This window comes from Apodemus sylvaticus, chromosome 2 (genome assembly GCF_947179515.1).
Source record: "Apodemus sylvaticus chromosome 2, mApoSyl1.1, whole genome shotgun sequence".
Classification (NCBI taxonomy): domain Eukaryota; kingdom Metazoa; phylum Chordata; class Mammalia; order Rodentia; family Muridae; genus Apodemus; species Apodemus sylvaticus.
This window is the reverse complement of record NC_067473.1, coordinates 160,349,539-160,360,603: the sequence shown is the minus strand read 5'-3', so window position 1 is coordinate 160,360,603 and position 11,065 is coordinate 160,349,539. Positions and strand designations below refer to the sequence as shown.

Genomic DNA, 11,065 nt, shown 5'->3' with positions numbered 1-11,065 from the left:
AAACTCAGCAGTGCACGGTAATGTAAACGTTCCCCTTAAGATTCTGCTCTTCCAGACTTTGACGGTAGGAGTCCCTGATTTCCTAGATTTCTGTGGCTCTCAAGGAGAGAGAGACCCTGATGACCTCAGCTTTAGCAAGCATGGAGAGTACGTACGAAAGAAAGCAGTCTGAGATGCTAGCAGTGAAAAACTGAACAAACAGAGGTGATTTTATCTGGTACAGTTCCAAGATAGAAAAAAGTGGAGCAGGCAGGGCCTTGTACCCTTCCCTCCCCCCATGGGGGGGCGGCGGTATCGGCACGTATACAATCGAAGTAGATTGGCAGAAGAGAAACAACAGATTCCTGGCTAGAGGGAGATAAGGCAACGTGCATGGGGAGTGCAGAGGGGTGCAGCCCTCCGCTGCTCCCACAAGAGCTTCCCCTTTGGCTGTCGCAGAGCACAGCTGGAAGCTGTGACTTCCAGCTCCCGGCGGCGGCTCTGCTCGGGGTGAGGAGTGCTGTGAGGAGGGAGACAAGTAGTTTCTGCACCAGTCCAGCTCTCGGCCACCTGCAAGGCAAGGTGTGTGTCAGAGGCTGCCCGAAGTGGCACCGGGCCCTTCTAACAAGGAAGGCAGAAGCCACAGGGCACTCCCTCAGGGGCAAGCTACCCTGGAGTCCACCTCAATGTCCAGTGGTATTTCAGGTCTGTGGTTCTAGCCTACAGCCTGGAAACAGTTTACTCTCTAGTCTTTGTTCTAGCATGTCTATACTATAGCCAGTAGACCTTACTTACCAGGGAGACAGATCATTCCCTCTTTTTTAATTTTTCTTTTCTTGGCACCATTGCTTTGTGGACATAAGGCAATATGAACAGTAGGCTCAGGAAAAAGACGTGTCCAAGGAAGTAGACGGATCTGTACACCTGCGGAGAGACAGAGACCGCCGAGATAATACACACGTGTGCTTGCTACCTGAGGCTTTAGTGACCCCGCCCCCACCCCGCCCGCCTGCGAGCAGGTCTTCACTACCTTAAGCCATTTGTCCCATGTGAAGAGGCAGAAGGCAGTCATAGAGTAGCCCATGAAGAGCCAGTGGATGGTCTGCTGCACCAGGTAGTAGAAGGGCTGCAGGGCGGTGATGGAGGCCAGGCTGCTCAGGGTCGGGCTGTCCCGAATTAGGTTGGTGGCCTGGGGTGGAAGGAGAGAGGTCACAGTCCTGCCTTCCTCCCTCTCCGGTTTCCTCCCACCTTTGAGTCCTACCTGCTTTTCCACAATAACAATGAGGAATTCCATCTGGAAGCAAATCAGGTATCCTGAGTGTAGGCCATGCCAGAGGGCCAGGAACAGCAAGGAGAGACCTTGTGAGAGCTCTTTACTTCCAAGAAACTTGAGGCGTTTGAAGATGTAACTAGAGAAGAGGGTGGGTGAGGATGAATCTCAGATTCATCAGGACTCTGCGCCTGGGTCTCTGCCCTGAGGGGTGGGGTGCTGACTGGCTCCCTCTTGTGGCCACTGAGGGTACAGGAGGCAGTGCTAATAGGACAGCTGACTAGAGATGGAGGAAAGCTGTCATGGTTCAGACACAACACAGACTGTGGGCTTCGACGGGCCCACGAGGACCAGCCGCTTGCTTCAGCAGGTCTAGCTGAGTGAGTACTGAGGGTCCGGCACCAGCGGTGCTGTGGTCAGGGACAGGTTCTCAGGCTGCTCATACCCAGTCACGGGGCACTGAGCAGCCACGAGGGAGGGCAGAATGAAGTTCTCCACAGAATGAGGTACTTCTACAGAGTGAGGTACTTCTACGGAGGGTTTTTTGGGGGGTGAGGGGGTTTGGTGAGAGCAAAAGGTTAGTTAAATAGGATACGTGAACAGAAGTGACAATACCCCTGCCCTCTGTAGTGTGGGAGGAGCCTGGGCCCAGGCCGCGACTTACCGGGCTACCCAGGCATTGGTATTGATGTTGAAAGAGGCGATGGTGCCGTTGAAGCGAGGGGTGGTTTCAAAGAGCCACACTTTCATGTTGGCACAGGCATCCCATCTCGCGGTCCCATTTTCCTCAAAGCCATTAAAGCCCAGGCCCGACAAAATGCACACGCCTTCCTGAGGGGAAGGATGGTTAGGGCTCGCGGCACTCGGCCTCCCAGCCTGCCCTCTTCCCAGCTTGTCTGAATATGACTGATCTTTCCTACTTACAGTGACCAGCCAACAGGTGACGTATTTGTACAGCACGAATTTGCCCCAGATCAGCATGTACATGCAGCGGAACCAGAAAGGGTGGTTCTTGAGAAGAGAGCACAGGAGCATTAGGGAGGGCACAGGCATGGCACAGTCCCCTAATGATGGCTGGCTCCACCACACCTATCAGTTCTGACACTCTGTGTACCATGACAGTAGAGCCCCCAGCTGCCTGTAAGCAGCCAGGAGGCACCAGCATGCATCTGCCTCCTCTGCAAAGTCTAGGCATGTGTGCAGACTTGCATAGTCGCAGGCTGAAATCCAGGGAAATCTACCCAGAATGGATATGGGACTACTGTGAGCTTCTCAGGGGCAAAAGCCGGCTTTCCTCTCTTGGAGCATGAACTCTGGACAAACCCGTAAGTCTGTCTAAAGAAAGGCCATAGAGCCACTGCTGTTGCGCTCCAAATCACCTGACGGTAAGGAGAGGAGAGGGAGGGCAGGGAGTTGGAAAGTGCACCTGGCGCTGCTCTCTGCCAGGTCTGTCCATGTAGGTCATGGCCTGGTAGCACATGCCAACTCTCACAGACTCGCACAATCCCACATGCATCTGAGACGGCACAGCCTGCTTCTCTATCACCTACAGGGCCCTTTGCTCATCCCTCTGTGTGAGGCAGCAGTCACTGCTGTGCTGACAGGCACTCACGTCATAGTCGTCAGTGACGAGATAGTCTTCTGTGATGTGGGGGCTCAGCAGGGTGTAGCCCACCAGGTAGACAAGGCCCAGACTCAGGCGCTTGAGAGCAGGTATGGTGCTGGAAAGGAACAATGGGGTCACAGACAGCAGAGCCTCGCCCTTCACCCTCTGACCTGCAGTCACGGAAAGGAGTGTGTCAGGGTGTGGCAACTGCTGTGTGCAGTGGTACCAGGAACCCTGTGCCTGGAGCGGTTTCCCAGAAAGACAGCTCTCTGTGCTTGGCTAGTCACAAATCCCAGGTACAGGAGTGAGGGCAGGAGGGAGCGGTGTGCCGGAGGCTTTACCCTCAGTGTGGTACTGAGCTCAGAACTTACCAGGGTCGCCAGTCAGTGGTAAGGCTAAAACCATGTACAGAACAATGAGCAATTTCACTTCCTGCTGAAATTCGGGGGTCAAGATCCCAGTGAGGGGATTCCAGTGACCTTTGCATTATCTCTCGTTCTGTATTTTTGTATACATTTTTGTATATTGAACAGGGTCTCCCTCACTGAGAGGAGCCTTTGAAGGGAGGAGCGAGCAAACTTGTGGGCAAAACACTGGTCCTTCAGGGTCAGCATGAATGGCTGGGGCAGGTTAGCCTGAGGAACACACAGACATTGTCCATGTGACACTGCGACAACCGAGTCAGTGTGCTAGGGCTGACCTTTAGGAAAGTTACTTCAGGGTGGTTGTACTGGGTGGGATCCCTACACAGAGGCCGTGGCCAGGAGAGGGGATTACCTGTTGGGCATCTTCCCTGGTACGTCAGTCAGCTCTCCCCTCACCAACTTCATGTAGTGGTTCATTGAGAACTGAGGCCCTACCAAGAAGGCCCCGTAGAAGTAGGCGAAGCCAGCGACCTCCAGCAGCGAAGGGACACCCCGTATGGCATACTTCTGCTGCTCAGGGGACAAGGAATTCTATGCCAAGAAGAGAATGCACGGTTCAGGACAGCCTTGGATCTCACTCCAGAGACACTCAGCTCTCCATGGCCTGGAGCTCTGCGGTGGGAGGTGGGAGGTCATGGGAAGATGTGTGGGGTAGCTCAGCCAGCAGCTGCCTGGGGCTGCTGTGACAGATGCCTTGCTGGCACCCATCTCTGGACTTTGTGCAAGAGCTGGACTGGACAAGTTAGCCTGGTTCGTCCTTGCCCAGCTGCTATCTGGAAGATAGCTCCTAGGTTAGGGGACGAGGCAGAGGCCCTGCCCTGGTGCAGATCCAGTCTTGGTAACAGCAGCTTTCCTCCTGCCCCTCCAGTTAACCTCTAGCCTCTGCCAGTGTGGACACTTACCCTGTCTCTGCCTCCGTCATAGTAGTCAATAGACAGCCCTGAGCAGAGAGAGAAGGGGAGGGAGGGCAGACATGAGGATGTGGTCTCTGGACGGACTGTAGCCAGGAGCAGCGTGGGAACATTGGTATGGTTTATTTTGGCTCGGTGGGTGGGAGAAGGGCCCAGCTGTAAAGGAGGAAGGCTACCTTTCCACTTACCAATTAGCTTCAGTGTCAAGACACAATGTGGCATTGTCCACTTGATATCGTAGTCACCAGTGGCTGTGTAGTAATACCCAGCAAGAAGGTAGGCCTAGGAGAGGGGACGTCTTCACCATTGTACACCTTTCTCCCTTTGCCTTCTGCCCTCCCTCCCCCTTGTGGCAGTCTATGGCCTCTAAGTCATAATCCTCCTCTTAGCCTTCCACCACCACCTCCTCTTAGCCTTCCACCTCTGCCACCACGGCCGATTTCATTTCCCCTGGCTCTGCAATCCCCTGTATCCCTTCCCTTTCCTCTTCTGGGCCTTCCTATCTCTGAGCCAGGCCTGCGGGTGCAGACCTAGAATCCTGGCACTAGAGAGACTGAAGCCAGCTTGAGCTGTAGAGTTTAAAGCTGCCTTGGCCACACAGTGAGACCCATCTCAATAAATAAATAAATCCCACAAATGGGGGCATCGCTACCTCAGTGAGGACTGGTTGGCTTAGAGCATTGGATGGACGTTTACCTGCTTGGATACTGCAGCTCACTCTAAACTGGTTGTAACTCATGGGCAGCTGGGCTAACTAGTGAGAACCAAGGAACCCTGCTGGCATAGCCAGGAGGCCAGGAGTGAGTCACTGCTCCAGTCGGCCTGTGGCCTGTGGCCTGCCCACAGTCAGATGCTGAGTGCTGGGAGGAGGGAGGGCAAGCTCGGTCCTGGTGCTGCCTCCCCCACCTTCCCCTCTCCACACCTACTGTCAGATGTGACCTGAGCTGCTTGAGCACAATTTACCATCTGGAAGCAAAGGGTAGTGAAAACGGCAGTGACGGTGCGGCCCATGAGTCGCAGGATGAGGAACTGAAGCACGACACATAGCAAGGAGTGGTAGAACTGGTGGCCTGGGTGCAGAGAAGAGAGCAGCACTTAGGACCGTGGCGCGGTGCCCCTTCCTCTGGAGAGTCCCAGAGAACACAGTAGGCAGCGTTGGAAGTGGGCATGGGTTCGGCTGGTGGAGTGTCTGCCCGGCATGCAGGCGGCCCTGGGTTCAATCCCCAGCTCTACTGGACCAGGCCTGCCATCTAGCACTTGGGAGGGAGAGACAGGAGGAGCAAGATGACCTCCTTCACAGTTTAAGGTCAGCCCGGGTTACATGACACTGTCTCAAAATAAATAAATTTTATGTGTAGGTGTGCCATGGTAAGTACAGAGGTCAAAGGGCAACTAGAGAAGATTTGTTATCTTCATCCACCATGTGAGAGCATGTGCTTTTCCCTGTTGAGCCAGCTCTAAATAGTCCTAATTACTGTTATCATCATGTTATTATTATTGAGACAGGGTCTCACTATGTAGCCCTGATGGGCCTGGAACTCGTTACACAGACCAAGCTGGCCCCCTCTGCTTCCTGAGTGCTGGGATTGCAGCTGTGCACCACAGTGCGGAGCACTAAGTTAACTTGACTGGCACATAACAATGTACATACTTAGATTTGATATGTTACCTTATTATGAATTATTTAATATACTGTTTTTCCACATCTTTGAAAATATTTTTATTTATGTGTGCGTGTGTGTGTGTGTGTGTGTGTGTGTGTGTGTGTGTGCGTGCGTATGCATGTATGTGTCTGTGTGGCTATGAGGGCCTCAAATCCCCTCAGATTCCCCTGGAACTGGAGTCACGGGGGGTTTTGAGCCATCTAGCGTGAGTGCTAGGCCGAACTGGGGTCCTTTGGAAAAGAGAATACCCTTGACTGCTGGGCCACCTTCCTGACTCCCAAATATATTTTTTCTCTGTCTCCAAATATTATTATTAGTAAGGAAATGTAAGAAGAAAACAAAGAACAATGAAGTTGTGTTCCTATTGACTGAATGCTCTTTTTGCAAAGCTTTCTAAGAGCTAACTCTTGCTAATGCGCGAGCTTGTCTCAGGGGACCCCCCCCCCCAGTCCACCCCTCCCCAGGTTTCTTCTCAGGGCGGCATCCCTGCTGAACCCACTCACTTACCAAAGTTGAAATAAGCAATCGAGAGGCCTGTGAAGGCGTGGAAGAGATGGATGAGGTAGCTGTCCTTATAGAAAAGGTAATGCCGATAAAACAGAGCCAACGGGTAGCCTAGACAGGAGGAAAAGAGGAAGAGGTTACTCATGCCTGGTGAATCAGAGAGGGAAACAACAGGATCAAAAAAAGTGTGTGTGTGTGTGTGTACACTCATGCTGCAGGGTTAGACCACAACCTTGCTCTCTCCAACCTTATGTGGGACTCGGGGATCAAATTTAGGTCTTCCAGAAGGCTTACTTGACAAATGCTCTACCCACTGAACCATCTCACTGGCCCTCAAAAACAAACCATTATACGGACGCTAACAGAGAAGACAGAATAGTACTCCCACAAATCAAGCGTTTGTTATTTGTAATACACATTTAGAACTGCAAGGTTTTTGGTTTTGACTTTGTTTTCCTAAGTCGGAGTTTCTCTGTCGTGGAACTCACTTTGTAGACCATGAGCTCGCAGAGATCCACCTGCCGAGTGCTGGGACTAAAGGCGCATGGCTAGAACTCAAGTATTATTAACTGAAGCAACATGAAATGGAATCCCAGGACTTTCTTTCATTTATACCTACCAACTATTGAGGAAGTGACCAGCACCCATAATCTCAGCACTCAGGATGCCGAGACAGGAGATTCAAGTCTGAGGCCAGCTCGGGCCACACCGTGACTACCTGGCAGGCCGGGCCTCCATGGCAAGTTCTGTTTGAAAACCCTAACAAGGGCTAGGGATCTCCCTCAGTTGTTAGAGTGCTTGCCTAGCACGCTCAAAGCTCTGGGTTTGATCTCTAGTGCATGAAACTAGACACAGTGGTACACAGTTATAATCCCAATACTTGGGAGGTGCAGTCCCAAGTATCAGAAGTTCACAGAGTTACATCGTCTATGGACCAAATGAGGCCAGACTAGCCTAGGTAGAAAGAAGCCGACATAAACAAACAAATTCAGATAAGACAAAAACCCAAACCAAAGAAAAGATGCCCACTACACTCAGAAACAGTATTTTACACTTTGTGATCTGTCCTGTGAGGATAGCACCCCTCAGCCTTCGGAGAAGACAGATCTAAATGAACTCTGGGCTATGAAGTGGGCTTGCTTGAGAATCAACCAATTTATAGAGCTTGTTTTGGAACACTAGACAATGTCTTCCAAGCTTAATTCAGGATGTGATCCAAGGACTCTGAGCAAACTCTTGGGGGAGCTCAGAAAGGGCCATAGAGTTCTGCATTGCCAAGGGCTGGACAAGTGATCAGAAAGGGCCAGTGCATTCTATCCCTGACCAAAGAGAGCACAGCCAACGGCCTCGCTGACATGCCTGCACTGGGGTGTGTGTGGAGTCAGTCTTGGTTTTCTGAAAGGACACCTTGCCTCTTCTATCACTGTACAGTGTTCCAGGGTTGGTTGTGGTTTACAATGGCTGTGGTTCTTGCTTTTAAAATATAAAATGTCAAGTCAGGGCGATGGCTGAGCGGGAGGAGCGCTTATCACTAAACCTGATTCCTGGGGACTGAGAGGTAGAGAGAGAGAGAGAGAGAGAGAGAGAGAGAGAGAGAGGACCAACTCCTGCAAGTTGGCTTCTGACTAGCACATGTGTGTGTGTGTGCACGTACAACTAAGTAAATGTAATAAAGTAATTAAAATAAAAAACATTGTTAGTTTTATCACTGGCATATGTAATTTTGAGTGTGTGGTAATTGCAATTTCTTTCATTTTTTTTTCCAAGACAGGGTTTCTAGCCCTAGAATTCACTCTGTAGATCAGGGTGGTCTCGAACTCACAATTATCTGCCTGCCTTTACCTTCCAAGTGTTGGGATCAAAGGTGTGTGCCACTGTCGCCCAGCAGCTTCAAAAGGGTCGATCCATAAAACAAAATGCTCAGTTATGTTGTTATTTACAGTATGAGGACTGAACCCAGAGCCCCACACGCTACAAGAGTTGTCTACCACTGTGTTAAATCCCCAGGCCTCTGTTCGCAGTTCATTGTTTTGAGGTGGGGGTCTTAAGAAGGTTCCCCAAGCAGACCTGAACTCTCTACAGCCTAGAAAGGCCTTGAACTCATAAGCTTTATCCTCAGAGCACCTTCATCACCAGTGATGTGTTATATGAAACTGGATAGTTGCCTTGTTTGTTTGTTTGTTTTTTTGAGACAGGGTTTCTCTGTGTAGCCCTGGCTGTCCTGGAACTCACTCTGTAGACCAGGCTGGCCTCAAAATCAGAAATCTGCCTGCCTCTGCCTCCCAAGTGCTGGGATTACAGGCGTGCACCACCATGCCCGGCCTCCTAAAACCTTTTACTTTTAAAAAAAAAATATTTTTTAAAGTGGTGGCACATGCCTCTTGGGAGGCAGAGCCAGGTGGATTTCTGAGTTCGAAGCTAGCCTGGTCTACAGAGTGAGTTCCAGGACAGCCAGGGCTATACAGACAAACCCTGTCTCAAAAAAAACCAATCAACCAAACAACAATAATATATATATAAATATATATATATATAAAATTGTATATCCGCGCGCGTGTGTGTGCATGCACGTGTATGTGCACAGCCAGTGTTTGAAATCAGACAGCAGCTTTAGAGTTCATTCTCTTCCACCATTACACAGGTCCTAGGGGTTGAATTCTGGTAGGAGGCTGAGCCAGAAGATTCTGTCACAAATTCTGGATAGGTAGAATTAATGTTTTTGAGTTCTAAAACTTTTAACCATGTAAGATGTACCAAAACTAAGGAACATAATTCATTTCTCTGCCCCCTTCAGTTGAAGAGAATTTAAAGTTTTCTGCTTTTTAAGAATAGAACCTAATGAATCCCAGATTGCCTGAATGTGTTTTATAGCCGAGGCTGGCCTTTAATTCCTAATCCCACCCCGCCTCCTGACTGCCAGCACTGCTGGCTTCCCTACCCTGCCTGGGTCACCCTGGGTTTGTACTCTCCCAGCCCTAACTTAGCATTTCTTGATAATACCGGCCATTGCTATTTTAGAGTGGAGCCGTGCTGTCTTCCTGCCCTCTGGGGTGTGGGAAGCTGCCTCAACTCTACAGGACGCACTCTCCTGAATTCTGAGTTCTCATGTCCACTTCTTATTTTTTTTCCTGTCCTTTCCCTTGCTATTCTGGGGTCAATGGTCACTTCTTGAGCTTTCAACCGGCCTTCCAAGAATAGTCCCTTCTCCTATTTCTAACTTACCAGGGAATAGAGAAAGCATAATTTTATAAGACCAAGAAAGCATGCATAAGAGCCAGGGTCTTGGGTGTGCTCCCGCAGACAGCAGCATACAGGCCTGCTAGCTTGGGTTCTGGCTGCTGCAGGGGACCTGGCTGCTGCCTCCTGGTTTGGGACGTTGGGAGGAGTGCAGGTTGCTTGGTCCCAGACAGGTCAAGTTCAGCTGCAGACTAGGAAGCATGTGAGAAGTTGAGGAACTGGCAGGAAATTAAAAAGAACAGAGCAAGCTGGGTTACCCAGAACACCGAGACCACGAGAGGTGAAGGGCAAAGCTGGCTCGGACGCTGCCAAGGGGAGGACGGGATGAACTGTGCTGGGTGAGTTGCTGGGACAACCCAGGCCCACGGTGGGTATGTAAACACTGAACCTTGCTCTTGGCCGCTGCCCAGCACAGCAGGCTTTAGAGCTTGGCAGCTGGGTCACCCCTTCAGGGAGGAGCTGTTTTCAGGGAGAGTGGTGCCCTACAAGCTGTTTCCAAGTCGTCATTCTTTCTTTGTGGGAACTAGTACTTACTTGCTAGAGTGGCAACCATCACCCACGAGTTGTGGGTGCACGTGGAGCACGGAGACACCTGCTTGCCCGACAGAGTCTAACCGGAAGGAAGGCCAAGTACTTCAAAACTGAACTGCACACAATTCCACGAGCCGTAGGCCTCAGTACCACTAAAACCCTCACGATGGGCTGAGAACGAAATCCTCACCTTGACTGGCCACTGTCTTTTGTTTAATCTCACCAAACAGGTTTTAGTAACGTTGGCCCAGAGGATCTGAGAACTGGTGGTAGAACTCAGTCTCCTGATTGCTGGAGGAGGTTATTGCTGGTGAAGTATCGGGGCCTAATGTACACCCGAGGTCAAGGATCCTGTTAGAACACAGCTCATTCTAAGGGGCGCAAAATCCAGGATGTGCTGTGTACTGACACGCTGCAGCTAGGCGCACGGACTACAGGTTCAGCAGGCTAACAGCATGGTGAGGTGAGACTGTATTCCCTGCGGCCTCTGTGCTTCTGAATGAGTTGTGCTCAGGACCGGGGATGTCACACTGCCAATGTTGGTGTTAGCTCCTTATTTCCTGTACACTTGTACAATTACTCTTTAATCTTAAAGTTGAGAGGCTTGGTGCTTCATTTGAAGAAAACAGAAGTGAATTGTTTTCATTAAAATCTGATACATTTTGCCTTTCATCCCGTTAGCCATTTATGAACTCTGCCAGGAATATGATATGGTCCCATTTGGTCAGTCAGTAGATCTGATGACCTGCGTCAGAAAGAATAATCCACGTTTGTCAAATGTGAGGAAGAAAGTGGGATTCCGAGTGCTGTGTGCTGAGCCAGCTGTTATATCAATTCTACAGCACACCCTACCTCCCACCCCACCCCACCCCGTGGCGGGGACTGAACCTAGGACTTCATAGGTGCTAGGCAAGTGCTGAATTGTCCCGCACTGCCAC

General features: G+C 50.7%; 1 protein-coding gene across 1 annotated transcript in view; it reads right to left on the bottom strand.

The window, feature by feature from the left end:
• Positions 1-183: 183 nt before the first annotated feature.
• Positions 184-11,065, bottom strand: part of Lpcat3 (lysophosphatidylcholine acyltransferase 3) — a 41,885-nt gene continuing 31,003 nt past the window's right edge. Inside the window, exons 2-13 of the mRNA XM_052174815.1 lie at positions 6,363-6,470; positions 5,155-5,261; positions 4,380-4,473; positions 4,183-4,220; positions 3,633-3,811; positions 2,862-2,970; positions 2,174-2,260; positions 1,914-2,080; positions 1,241-1,388; positions 1,010-1,168; positions 775-903; positions 184-549 (exon numbers count right to left, since the gene is read on the bottom strand). Of these exons, the coding sequence (XP_052030775.1) occupies positions 787-903; positions 1,010-1,168; positions 1,241-1,388; positions 1,914-2,080; positions 2,174-2,260; positions 2,862-2,970; positions 3,633-3,811; positions 4,183-4,220; positions 4,380-4,473; positions 5,155-5,261; positions 6,363-6,470 (1,313 nt within the window). The 3' untranslated portion in view covers positions 184-549; positions 775-786. The remainder of the gene's footprint in view (positions 550-774; positions 904-1,009; positions 1,169-1,240; positions 1,389-1,913; positions 2,081-2,173; positions 2,261-2,861; positions 2,971-3,632; positions 3,812-4,182; positions 4,221-4,379; positions 4,474-5,154; positions 5,262-6,362; positions 6,471-11,065) is intronic.